The 14,071-nt window shown below is 40.6% G+C and overlaps 1 protein-coding gene and 1 long non-coding RNA gene across 18 annotated transcripts in view; both read right to left on the reverse strand.

Moving 5' to 3' along the window:
- Window positions 1-7,571: 7,571 nt before the first annotated feature.
- On the reverse strand, window positions 7,572-11,469 carry LOC121013445 (uncharacterized). The gene is made up of 2 exons (XR_005782712.1): window positions 8,185-11,469; window positions 7,572-7,950 (listed from the first exon to the last, which is right to left on the reverse strand). It is a non-coding gene; the product is annotated as an uncharacterized LOC121013445 (long non-coding RNA).
- Window positions 11,470-11,831: 362 nt separating this feature from the next.
- EYA4 (EYA transcriptional coactivator and phosphatase 4) overlaps window positions 11,832-14,071 on the reverse strand; it is a 316,035-nt gene continuing 313,795 nt past the window's right edge. For 16 of the 17 annotated variants that reach the window (XM_040449144.1, XM_040449156.1, XM_040449155.1 and 13 more), the window contains one exon: window positions 11,832-12,148. In XM_040449144.1, the coding sequence (XP_040305078.1) occupies window positions 12,068-12,148 (81 nt within the window). In that variant the 3' untranslated portion in view covers window positions 11,832-12,067. The remainder of the gene's footprint in view (window positions 12,149-14,071) is intronic. The other variant, XM_040449149.1, reaches the window with a different exon arrangement.

The following is a 14,071-nucleotide window of genomic DNA, read 5'->3' on the forward strand; positions in this document are numbered from 1 at the left end:
TCCAACTCTTCCTCTTGGATCTCTCACTATGAGACAAGCAAGCTGCCATATTGTGACCAGTGTTACTGAGAGTTCCATGTGACAAAGAACTAAAGCCTGAAGCCAAGAGACAGGAAAGAACTGATTCTTGCCAATGATCATTTAAGTGAGCTTGAAAGAAGATTCTCCAGCTAGTTAAGCTCTGAGATGACTATAGTCCTGGCTGACAGCTTGATTGTAATCTTGTGAGCCACTCTGAGTCAGACCACTCAGCTATGCTGCTCCTAGATTACTGACATTCCGATACAATGTCAAAAAAACAAGTGAAACCAAGTGATAATAAATGCTTGATTAGCTGCTAGGTTATGGAGTAATTTGTTACACAGCAATAGCTAACTGACACACAGGGTAGACAAGTCTTTCTCTATCAGCTTTCTGACAGAGTTAGATAAAGGAAGGTTTAGTCTCCGAAATCACACCATTTTAACCTACTTCCTGCCTTGGCTCACATGGTGACAGATAAAGACCTTCTTTTATGCTGGAATCCAAGTGTCCAAGCTTTGCTTCTGGTGTATCAAATATGAAGTGGAAATAGCCCCACCAACTCTTCTTCACAATGTAGCAACTGGGGTGCAAACAATCCCCCTTCAGCTCTTGACTCTTCCCAAGGCCCCGGTGGGTGGTTATTTATAGCCAATTCTGAGTTATTGCCGCATAACTTCCCCGATTGCAGTTTGCACAGTATTTATTGGGTAGCCTTTAATGATGAATAGAGTGAGAAACACCAGGCAAAGAATATGGTAATAACAGCACATAAATTTTATTTTCATTTAGCATGAAAACACCTGATTTCCTTCAACATTGTAAACATGTCACATTATTAGGCAGTGAAAGGCTGATGACTTTAGACATTTATTTAGACATTGTTTTGAATGGAAAATGTCCTTTAATTCCACTTGCCTCCACTATTACAGATCATTTTATGTTTATTTATTTATTTCAGTTTGGTTTAATTAAAAAAAAAAAAATCCCAAGGAGAGAGAGCAAGTGGAAAGTTTCTCAGGATGGGATTAGTTATTTTAAAGATATTTCTCTTCGTATTCTCCTGAGAACAGAAAGCAGCCTCAGGATATAGAACACTCTCTGGTCAGAGTTGGCAAAAAGCTCACGCTTTGTAGCAGTAAACACAATTAAAATGAAGTGTTTAGAAGGAAAGTCTGCTAGACCATTTCTTAACAAAACAAAACACAAAAAATGCACTAATTATGTACAATTCTGTCATTAAAGAAGGGGCTTTCAGGCTAGGAAAGCATCTTGTCCCTTGTCTTCATGTTAAGGGAGTACATACCTACAAGCTTAAATTACTGCCCAGGGAAACAGCAACAGCCTCATTTCTGTCAAGCCCATGATTTGTTGTTTCATTAGCATGAAGTGTTTTCTAGCCCTAAGGTTCTGTCCGTTGTCGTAAAAGAAACTCCTGCCTTTAGGGTTCATCATTCAGCTGTTTAAGAAAAAGGTTCTCGTTGATCAAAAAACAAAATATGTAAGCTCTCAGTAGGAGTGTTTTGGAGTTATATGAAAAATAGGAAAAAAGAAGAAACTACACACTCCTAACCCCCCATGTTATTTTTGATCATGCAGAACGTTGGAGACTATGTGACTCAGCAGTGTCCTTTTTACTGAACTCATTGCATGCCTGTAGGTGGAACAGTAATGAGTCAGGGCACGAGGCCAATATTTTTTCCAAAGAAAGAAAAATTAAGGAATCACAGGATCTGGCATCCAACTGGCTAAGTTAGTTCTCAACTGCATCTTACAGGTGATGGGGCCACAGGGGTGGGGGAGAGGGGAGAGGCAGATGGAGTCCTGAGATTCCACACGTAGATATCTAAGTTCTTAGGGTATATGGCCAATTTGTAGGGCGACAAAAAGTGAGGTATCAGGGTTTATCTAGAGCACTGTAATTTACAGGAGCTAATATTTGAAAGCAACAATTTTAAACAACTGTGGGGGTACATGGGGCCTCTTTCTTCAAGACAAAGGCCCTCCCTTCCATCCCTTGCTGAACCCAGATCTGTTGGCCACTGTATAACTGGAAAGAGTAGAAGACCTGGAGATTCAGAGATTCCCAAAGCCACTTTATACCTTGAGTGACCCCTTTATTCTCCAAAACATCAGTTGAAGGGTATGCTTTAGGGCTCTTTGCTCTGGGAATCACCATTTCCAGCTGGTTATTAGTGCACACTGTCTTGACTGCAACTGATACAGACCAAAGTCAAACAAGTTTAAAGAAGAAAGAAAGAAGAAAAAGGAAAAGAAAAGCTTTGACTGATAAAACTAAAAACTCCAGGTACGGTTGTTGAGTAGATGTCCTGTCTCCTGATATGCTGAAGCTAAATGCTTCAACAGCGTCACCAGGGCTACATTTCTCAGCTCTGTTTCCCACTGTGTCGGCTTCATATTCCTGTTCTCTCTCAGTGTAGAAGGAAGGATGGTCCTGGTGTTCTAGGCGGATGATCCTAGCCTGGGGCTTATGATCTCAGAAACACAGTGCATCTCTCACAACATCTTTGGAGGAAAATCTTGGGGTGGGTTTTCACAGGCGCAGGTTGGGTCCAATATCCGTCACTGGGCAGATAAGTTATTGTGGTAAACAGAATGGAGTATGATTGGCTAAGGCTCAGCCATATGCCCAGAGATATGGTGGTTCCCTAAAAAGGAGACACTGAGTACACAAAAAAAGCTCACGTTCACTATAGACATGGAAACCCACAGAATGGCAGAAGATATCTGCAAATCATATATTTGATAAGTAATGTCCAGAATAAAGTATTCCTACAATTCAACAAAAAGGAAACGCAATTAAAAAAATGAGCAAAGGACTGACTAGACACTTCAAAGAAGATCCACAAATGGTCAAGAAGCACATGAAAAGATGCTCAACATCACTAGTCATGAAGGAAATGCAAATCGAAACCACAATGAGGTGTCTCCTCACAGACAGTAGAATGACTACAACCCAAACACATGATAGTAACAATGGTGGGGATGTGGAGACACTGGAGCCCTCCTGCATTATTCGCGGGAAAGTGAAACAGTACAACTGCTATGAAAAAGGGTGGCAGTAACTCAAAAATTTCAAAATAAGATTACTACATGATCAGGCATTTTCACTTCTGGCTATATACCCCAAAGAATTGAAAGCAGAGACTCAAAGAGGTATTTGTACACCCATGGTCATAGCGCCATTTGTTGCAATGGAAGTAACCCAAGTGTTTATCCATGGACGAATGGATAAACACAATGTGGTGTATCCATACGAGGGAATATCATTCACCCTTAAAAAGGAAGGACATTTTGACACACACTAGGACATGGATGAACCTTGAGGACATTATGCTACACGAAGTAAGCCTGTCACGAAAGGATAAATACTGTAGGGTTATGCTCATATGAGGTACCTCGAGTAGTCAAATTCACAGACAGAAGGTGGAATGCTGGTTGCCAGGGGCTGGAAGGAGGGGGCATGGGGGATTCTTATTCACTGGGTGCAAGACGTGGAGTTCTGCCCACGGATGGTAGTCACAGCAGTCCAACAACGTGATGTCCTGATTTCCACTTAAAAACAGTCAATGCAGTAAACTTGATGTGTATTTTACTGCAATTTTTTTTAAAAAAGGCATGTCCACTCTAGAATTTTTTTTTAAGATGCAAAGTTGTCCCAATTGCTTTGAAAACCTTTTTCTCCACTTATCCCGTAGGGACTCTCTTCTGAACATGTTATGCAGATACTCCTGCAGTCACGCTGAATCCTCAACACCCTCCCCGATTTGTTTTCCCCATACTAGATAGCTCTAGAGACTCCATAATCCCCCACTCTGGTCAGCAGCCTCCTCAGGCTCATCCTTTAGTTCAGTGTGCCTGTAAGTCAGTTGTGTCAAAAGCTGTTGATGTATGTGTTACATCCAAGAAAGGTGTCTTGAAGAGGGGGCATGGGGAAAATGTGTTTCTGCTTAAATGAAAACCAACTCAGCAGCTTTCATTGGGTGGTTATCTCTTGGGTTCCCATATAGAACTGGATATTCACTGGGACCATGAGGCCAAATGATCAGCTGAGAGCCCCTCCTACCACTCATCTGCAGAAGTAGCATTTTCACGGCACAAGGGCCATTTGTCACCCAAATGGCCCCACAGGATGGTACTTGCAGGGCATTTATGCCCACAGGGACGGAAAAGAGTCACGGGTAACTCCACTGCTTGCCATCTCACATGCTCTTGATGGCACTTTTCCTCAGATCAGAATTCTGTAAGTTCTGAGCATCTCAACTGAGATACGCAGAAATGCTATAAGCATAACTTTGTGGTCTAGACAGTCCACCTGATGGACCTAGGTTCCAAGCTGTGCCACCCACAAGTCCTAGGACGTTACGAGGTCACTTAAACTAGATAGTAGGACTAAAGATACCACCTCACGAGGATGTAGTAATCAAATGAGGTTACGTATGGTAAGCTCCTGGCTCATTTAAAGTCTCTTCCAATGTGAGTTTCCTTTCCCTCCCTTCTCCTCCGTGCTCACTTCAGAGCTGCCTCCAAAGCTACTGATTAAACCGAAGCCTGGCCACTTGCAGCATGTTCCCATTCCTCACCTTGCTTCAATGGTTCCAGCTGTCTCGACCCGGGTCTGTCCCTGCCGAGGTCAGACGGATAAAACTACGACAACAATAACACAGGCTTCACGGAGACAGAAGAAGGTGCATGAATGAATATCCTTACTTTGGATAGACCGAAGAAAAATGTTCTCTTTCCTCTTCTTAAGAGCCAGTTGAGTGCTTGAGCCAAGCATGGGGACGACATATGTTGCCAGACGTGGTAATAATCTGTGGTAGTAGATTTTATTTACGAAAGCAGCCGGTCCTCAGAATTTGGAAAATACGCTTGTCATTTGTAAGATTCTAGTGCAAGTGTAAAAAATGATGTGTTATTCCATCTTTTGTCCAGAGCCCACTCTAATGTCTCCTCCACTTTAACCCCTAATGTTTCCATCTGATGTACATGCAACTTCATGAGCCAAATAGGAAGGTTTTATAGATGTGTTTGGCATTATTTTTAATTTCTCTTCACATACACGTTATTACTGCCCACTTTCATGAAACAGTTTATTCACCATAACATATATTTTAATGAAAGCCATATTTTGGGGGTACATGAATCTGTCCAAGAACAAGCGACTAAATCACCTGTCAATCGGTTGTCGAGCTCCTGCTCAAATAGGTCTTCTTTGGCAAATAAATTGGAAATGCCATGTTTGTTTCCAAGTAGACATAAGGCGGCAATGACTTGTAGAAAAGACACCAATGAGAAGTTCACAGAGGCATCTGAATTGCCTCAGGGTTGTTAATCCAGATATAGTATTATTTATTGTTACTGGAAACTGGGGTAAGGCAGGAGATGGGAAGGCAGGATATTAAGTCAACTGGTAATCCCAAATAATTTCCCATGATGCACACTGTACGTACACATTCTACATTCCTGCCATCATTTCTAGCTTTCACTAATGCTGTCTCAAGGTCGCACAAGTGGCAAATCTTGTTTAAATGACTAACGGACACGATCCGATGAAATTACTTAGGATTCTATTGACTGCTTTCAGAGTGATTCAGTTATGACCCGACAAGGTGTCTCACAACCAACCAGAAAGTCACTGCAAGTCCAACATGCCACTGGACAAGTCTACTTTGAGGCCCACCACACCTCCAAAGTAACACTTCCAGTCACCAGACTCAGTATCTTCCTCCAATAACTAGCTACCAGAATCCTTTTTTCTTTTGTGTTTCTCATCTCTGTGAATGGCACTGCATCAATCCAATTTCCCAAACCAGAAATCCAGAGATAAGGCTGGATTTGCCTGAGGGCATGAGAAGAAGCAGGAGCAACTGATAAAGGCTAATGATCCTTAGCATGGTAAGCTCTTCAATCTGTGTACTTGTGTCCATACTGAAGGCCATCACCTAACTCAGGAATCTATCGGTAACTCTCTGAGACCCTGTGCCAGCCTCGCAGATCCCCTATTCTCCACTGTAGGGCCAGAGGGACTGTCACCCACTGCAAATCCAGACACATCCTGTTTACAAACCTTTCATTTGACACCTACTGATCGTATGATAAAATCGAAATGTGTACTGAAAATAAAATGGTGGATTGAAATCCTCATGATCTGGCCCTTGGTTATTTTCCAGTCTCATTTCTTATTATCCCCTCCCTTCACTCTGTGTTCCAGAAACAGTAATTATTTGCAATAGTTCTCTGACCACACCATTCTACTTTTCTCTCTTACCTACATTCTTCTATATTTCCCACTTTGTCTAGATGCTTCCAATCCCTTTTCCCTGGCCTGCCTTTTCCATTTTGTCCTTGGCGTTCTAGCTCGGAAATCATCTTCTCCAGGAATCTTCCCTTTGAGGGCTGGTTAAGTGCCTCAGCAAACTATTTGCCATGTACCATATGGCACCCATTGGAGCGCCCCCCGGGCACCGGGACGGGTCCTCAGGGTCCTCCCCCCCCCCCCCCCACCGTATCTACCTGCCTAAGAGCCAGAGGGTCAAGAGTGTGATGAGTTCAGAGTCAGCCCTGCCCTGTGGTTCTGTGGAGACTAATTTACTCGGTGTCTCTTTCACCGCCTCCAACACTTACTCTCATTCAGGGCTGTGTATTTTCACCAAAGGCTTCCCAGAGAACTAGACTGACATCATCATTACAGTCACCCACCAGATAGAACAATCTAAGATTTTATGACTACAAAGACAACACGATACCCTTTAGGCCCAGAAACAGTGTTTCCCACAAGCCTCGGTCAAGAAGTATTTTATAAGGAGAGAAAATGATATTCTAGCTTGCATAGGGCAATCTGCTTTGTCAGATATGAGCACATGGTATTTGGACATTTTTCAAATTGTATGTTAACACAGTTCTGGAAGGTTCTCTGAATGAGGGGCAGGCATTTCAAGACCAAACTTGAAAACTTTTCCCCATGGTGCTCTGAAGAACCATCTTTGTTTACGACAGTACATCCTCAGAATGGACTGAGGCCTGGTCAGCTTTGAGAAGTTTTTGAGTCGTGGCCCATGAATGAGAGTATATGTTCTTTTACACTACTGTATCCAATAACTAATTTAAAAAGTGCGTATCATACACAGATGTTAAGTAAAGGTTCTCTTTTGCTAGCTAAGCGAAATCATACATTTCTCTTTCTTTCTTTTTTTTGTTCCTGGAACTCGGAATCACAAACCACAGACAGACCTTGCAAACAGATCTAAGTTTTACGTGATATTTTCTGGCTTTAAGTAATTAAAATCAACTAAAGCTACTGATGTTGCATATTATTATTATTTAATAAAAGACTAATGGGGGCAGAGGAAGCAATTACTGATTCACTACAAACTTTTTTTTTTTCTTTTCAGATCATTCTCCATTCACGCGTAACTCTTTTTCCAAATACATCTTTGCTTATGGCCATCCTTGCTCTTTATTTTCATGAATTATTAGTCCAGCAGATACTTCATGTAAGTGGTAAAAATTTATCAACCAAACTTACCTGCGCATTTTCTCTTTTTAATTCTAGTCCAACATTTTAACATCTCTTTAATTTCAGACCATGATCATGGTAAGTGTTTTCCTATGGTTTACACATTCCTTCAACAACTATTTCTTTTGAGTATCTACTTTATGCCAGATACTTTCCTAGATCCTGGTTATATAGAAGTGCGCAAACCACAATAAGATAAAAATCACTGCCCTCGCAGAGCACACTTTTAGTGGGTGAGTCATCAGATACAAAAGATAAACTATGTGCCATGTTGGATAACGGGAAGTCTAAGGAGGAAGTAGTATTTGACGGTAAAGCAGGGAAAGGATAGAAATGCTGGGGGCCACGAGCAATTTTAGAGAGAGGACCTCCTCAATTTGGCCGTGAACCTTTTTTTTTTTTTTTTTTCAACCTTTATTTATTTTTGGGACAGAGAGAGACAGAGCATGAACGGGGGAGGGGCAGAGAGAGAGGGAGACACAGGATCGGAAGCAGGCTCCAGGCTCTGAGCCATCAGCCCAGAGCCTGACGGCGGGGCTCGAACTCCTGGACCGCGAGATCATGACCTGGCTGAAGTCGGATGCTTAACCGACTGCGCCACCCAGATGCCCCTGGCCGTGAACCTTTTAAAAAAACTCGTGAATGAGGCCGTCTGAAATTTCCCTTCCGTTTGCATTTGAACAACAGATTTGCAAATAAATCAGTACCACACACAAGGTAATAAAGCTGTTAAAAGCTGTTTAAGAAATACACTCCTATCACTCTGGGGAAGCTACTTATAAAGGACACCCCATATTCATCTTAAAAAAAAAAAAAAAACAAACAAAACCGTGCTTTAAATACTCTAAAAGGCACTGCTTTGTCATTAGCAAATGGCAACTACTTTCTGCATAACACAGGAATGTAACTGCTTCTATGTAACAACCAAAGCAACTCACAGCCTTTCCCTTCACCAGCCCACTTTCGGTCTTGATGAGTGACCTTCTGCCTTGTTACATCTCAGCTCGCTTTAAATGCAAACTACATAATCTAGGCACAAGCAAGGGAAGGTGAGAATACACCAAGAAACCCAAGTATAGATTTCACGTTATTTAGAATCGAGCTAAAGCCACACAACAAAGACTCTACAACCTGGGAGGGTGAAGAAAATGAAAACATTTCCAAAGGTATTTATTGAGACATAGTAAAGATGTACATATTTTTACAGGCTTTTAATATTAATTTACATTTCTTTAAATTATGTAGGCCCCGATAATCTATACTTTACTAATACATAACAGAAACCCTTGAGCTGGACTGTGAGATTTCCAAAATGCCACCATAGTTGCGAGTCAAGATGCAACTTTGGTGCGTGATGCTTCAATTTGTTTCTGAAGGAAACACTGAAGGCCATATTCACTGAGAAGATAGGCTCATCACAGACAAATTTGCTTAAAAGAACAAAGACAAAACAAAACCCAGCAACTTCAGACTGGAGCATGCTCTTCACGCTATTTTGAATCTTAGCTCACCAGAGACTAAGAAAAAAAAAAAGCACGTTTAGAGGGTTATCTACTTTTTGTGAGCCAAATGCATGGCTCTAAAATCTACTTTTTGCCTCGGAATTTGACTTACAAACTTTCGTAGGGGTGTAGTGGCTTAATCTTGTATGCTATATTACTATAGTCAGGCCACCTGCTTTTCTATTTTTCAGGTGCAACCCAAGGTGGTTACCTTCCCTGGTGATAAACCAACTTGTGTACATGTAGTAGCCGAAAATTCCTTTCAGTGACCAAATTACTTTTCAAATTGGTTTACAGTAAGGCACAATAGTCCATGTCAACAGAAAGTGGGAATTTCCAAAAGGGGTTGTCCTTCCTGTTTGCTTGTTGGCTTATTTTTGTTTGTTTGTTTGTTTTTGTAGATCAGAAAGCTAGAGGATCTTCTGCTCCTAGCATAGGAAGGGCAGAGTTCTAGACTGAGCATGCTCAAAGTTGCACGACATGCTGCGAGCTCGGCCACGTTGGCTTGTGCCATTATTGTGCCAAACTGTTCTCTGTCAACCTAGCTTCTAGGTTTTATGCTTGCAGTCTCTTCTGAACACACTGTCAGGGGAGAAGATGTGTGTGGGGAACAGCACTAGGTGATGTAATTGGCGACCCTCCCTTTGCCCTGTGAAGGGGTATTCCTCTCTGTACCTGCTGGTTTAGCAGCATTAGAAGCCTTGCTTGTTTGATATGGAAAAAGAATGAAAAATCTAGGTATAATGCCACAATTCTATCATTTAAAGAAACTGGCGACAAAGATAATTTCGTTTCATTCACAGTAATAAATATTTAAAGTTTTAGTGCACAAAACATAATTATTGATAGCCAGTGCAGCTCTTTGATTTTTTTAAACTGCTATTTTCAAGCTAAAGGCCAATATAAATGTAAGATTATTATTAGTATTATTATCATTATCATTATTATTAAAAGTCTTGCAACCTTACTTTATCTGCACCAGTACCTGGGGCAGAGAGAGCCAAAAGTTACAAAATTTAAAGAATATGTTGAAGGTTCGCATGATGAAATCACAGCCTTACAATCTGCAACATTGGATCTCAAGCTCTTTCTGCTCGATGGAAGTATGGCCTCGGCATTCAGTAAAGAAATACGGGTTTATAGCCTGCAAAATGAAACCACATTTCCATAGTGAATGCTGCGATCAGTGTGCAAAGCACTGATCTCTGGGAGCCACCGAAGCCATCACGGACCAGCCTCTGGTTAGGGGCGCTGCCTACGGACTGGACTCCTGGTTCCACATTATGATATTTTAAACACAGAACTGCAGGTGCACACCCCATTCAAACATTCCTAGATCTTGAAGTCTTAAATTCCCACAAGGGAAATCATGTCATACGAAATGACAGGAGAACCTGTATCGTGTTCCTAACGTGGGCTACACACCACGAAAAAAAAAAAAAAAAACAAAACACATGCACACACGACGATGACAGGTTCTCCTTGCAATGAATGCAGGTCATTGTGCAGAAACAGTGCAGGCAGAAATGAAGGTGCAGGGGTCTCTAAGGGAGAGAAACTGGACTGATGCATTAAGACAGAGAACCAGATACTACTTCACTGCTGCAATTTCGGTCTTGCTCCCAAGATCTGGCTCACTTGCCAATTTATCTTATGATGATATTCTAGGTAAAATTTTCATCGATTCACTCCTTCCTTTAGAAACCATCTGGGCATTCGCCTTCCGCCACGGAAGACCTTTCGTTTTTGCCACGGCATCAGGAATGAATGCACTTAGCTTGACGTCAAGCCATAGTTCGCTCGACGTGAATTCTAAGCCATGTTCACGGCTTCTCCTAAGAAAGTTTGGGTACTATTTGCTTATGATTTTAATGAGACTATTTTCCTCTACACGACTTACACATATCGGAAGGTCAAACGCAAAATAATGTTAAGTAGTCATGAATATGGCTCTTAGTTTTCTCCAGGAGAACTGTAGAAAGGGTACTCGAGACTTCAACATACATTTCACTTTCTAAGTAAAGGTCCCACAGTCTTTCTCAAACCTTCTGCTTACGGTTGGATGCACAAGTAGTTGCCTCATATAATTATTGGAATTATTAAGAACCCAAATAAAACACAAGCTTTCTTTTATTATCATTGTTTTCTTATTGCAACAAATACTCAGTTTCTTGCTGATGCAGTATTAAGCTTTTGATAGCTTGAATTTTAAATTTGGTCATCTTAAGAATGATCACAAAGGTTTTTTTTTTTTTTTTTTTCATTATCTACAGATTTTAACCAAAGTTACATTGTAACACACAAACGCTGTCTTGTCTTTAAGGCACAACACATCAGTATGAACATTCTGTTTGCCAAACTTAAAAAAGAGACATTTCAGACTCCCATTTCCACCCCCCGGTTTCCCCCCTTCCCCCCCCAACAAATGAAAGAAAAATTGCATCCACTTTCAAAGTCAGCTGCTAATAAAGTCACAGTAAATTATTTTCATCAATAATTTACACAAATTACAGGTCTAGATAGGATTGTCCTTATACAGTCTGAGTGCATTCCAATTCAGATTTTCTGGGCTAGGTAGGCTAAAGTCAGATTCAAACCTCAGGGCTGAGAAGATCTCCCATTTTGAGGAATGTTGTTGAGCACCACCTTGTCGGACGGAGCACGTGTTGGTACTTTGCCAGGGTAAGAGTTCTTTGCTAAAGCTGTTAATTCCAGTTAGGACTTGTTCGGTGTGTACCAGCAACCTCCACAGATTTTTTTTTTTTTTGAAACATTAAAGTGTTGTAAATATAAGACCATAGAGCTTCCTTTCTGTAGCACTAAAGTTTAACTTCCATTCAGCAATCTGAATTCTTCATTCTGGAACTGTCATTCCAAATATGATTTCATCCTTTAAGACAATTTATATGTGTAAAAGCCAGAGGCATTGAATCACACATAAAAATTCAGTGTACTTGAAATATATATATATAAAAAAAAATGGATCTCCAGCTAGAGAACACAGTTACAAATACTCTAATTCCAGTGCTTGATGTAGAGCCAAGAGGTCTGAGTGACTTGAAATCCTCCAAAAGGGCATGTTGTGCTGTGTGTTGACAGAGGGAGGTACGGGGGAGAGAAGGGGAAGGAATGGAGAGAAATCGTAACTATTGTCTCAACGAAGCAACAGTAGACACAGAAACGTGTGGTACACCCACATTCAAGGGAGGCATGATTGTATTTGAAGGCTCGGTAACATCAGTATCATACTGTCTTCAAATAAGAGAGAAATAGATCTGAACTGGATTTGAATATTTATAAAAGCAAATACTGAAATTTCTAAAGTGGTTTAGTATTTATTCTGGAACGTATCATTACCAAGATTAGCATCTGGGGGTGCAAGCTGAGCATCAAAATCCTCTCTGGCTGAGGGGACGCGATTTTTAACCACAACACTCCTTAGGGTTCCCCTCTCGGTTAGAAACAAAATTTTGACAATGACACACTTCCTAAGTCCCAGGCTTTTTATCTATTTGAGAGGAAGAGGGTGAATTCTTTTGTATGTAAAAAATAATTTGAAGCTGGACTACGTAAGGTAGAAAACAATGCAGGGATAATCAAACTTCTTCCTTGTCTCGGGTAAGTAATAACTTAAGCCGGTAGCATTGACTTAACTTACTTCATGGTGTGGGACTGAGAGAAATTTCGCACTCCGGCATCCATTCACAATAGGAGCGATATGTACCCGAAGGAACAATAATGGGCTCTTGTGGGGAAAAATATGCTTAGACATTACATTGGTTTGTGGCTCTCCAAAGATATACCAGGATACGGTATATGTGTGGTAAATTTCATGACAAAATGTGATTAGAAAAAAAAAATGTTGAAAAATTCGCCATTATGGACAATAATGAAAACAAAGAAATAATGCACTATAGCAATTAACAAAGTCAAGCATTACTTGTAATTTTGGGCTGATGGCACCTTATAGAATATATATGCGTGGAATATATATCTATATATACAATGGAAATAAATATATCCATATATATAAAACAGGGAAAATATTTTAGTATAAAAGTTAAACATTCAACTATTAATCACTATTGTTATAATTCTTTGCTGTCCAATATGGTAGCCACCAACCCCATGTGTCTAGTGAGCACTTGAAATATGGCAAGTCCTGTCCAAAATGCATACTGAATTTCAAAGACTTAGAATACAAACATCACATTAGTAATTATTACATTTGTTAGGTGTCGAGTCAGTAATATTTTACGCATAGTGGGCTAAAGTATATTACTAAAATTAATACTACCTGTCTCTTTTTACTTTTCTTTTTTTTTAAATGCAGCTTCCAGAAAACTGAAAAGTACAATAATGGCTCACATTATATATTCCTATGGGGGAGTGCGGTTATACGTTCTTAAACTTTCAACTTTCTGCTAAAATTTGCAAAACAAAGCATGTTTCTAGGTCCAATGAAAGCACAGCTATTCACGTAAAGTAACATTTTGTTTTTCCATTCAGCTCAGATCTATTTATAGTAACGACATAGTACTTTGTATTTCTGCGCATGCGGTAACAGCCACATCCAAAGAAAAGCATGCATCCTGGATACTAGAGGAACCAGCCACCTGTGTTTCAAAACAGAGCTGTAAGCCTTCACCATCACCAAAACTGCACCTACATAAACAACCATTTGGAAGTAGCATTCTAACCCAGGTTCTCATCCACTTGGAGTCAGGCCTTTTTCCCCTGAAGTTTCAGGTGTAAAGCAGAGGGGAGGACAACTGTTGGGTCACATCCTGTTTTCACACCACGGGCAAACGGTGTAGACTCTCTACATTTTCATTTTCAAAGGCATATAACATTCCTGGTTTGGAAAAGCGAATTTTATTAGCCCTGACCTAGACAGATGTGAATTTCGCGTAAGCTGCAAGAGTTGCAAAATGTGTGCGGCAGTGGCTGCATTGACCACTTGTGTGTTAATTCTGGTGCCAACATGAAAAATCAAAACAACACGGAC

Source organism: Herpailurus yagouaroundi, unplaced genomic scaffold (assembly GCF_014898765.1).
Source record: "Herpailurus yagouaroundi ecotype Mexico unplaced genomic scaffold, PumYag 198, whole genome shotgun sequence".
Classification (NCBI taxonomy): Eukaryota; Metazoa; Chordata; class Mammalia; order Carnivora; family Felidae; genus Herpailurus; species Herpailurus yagouaroundi.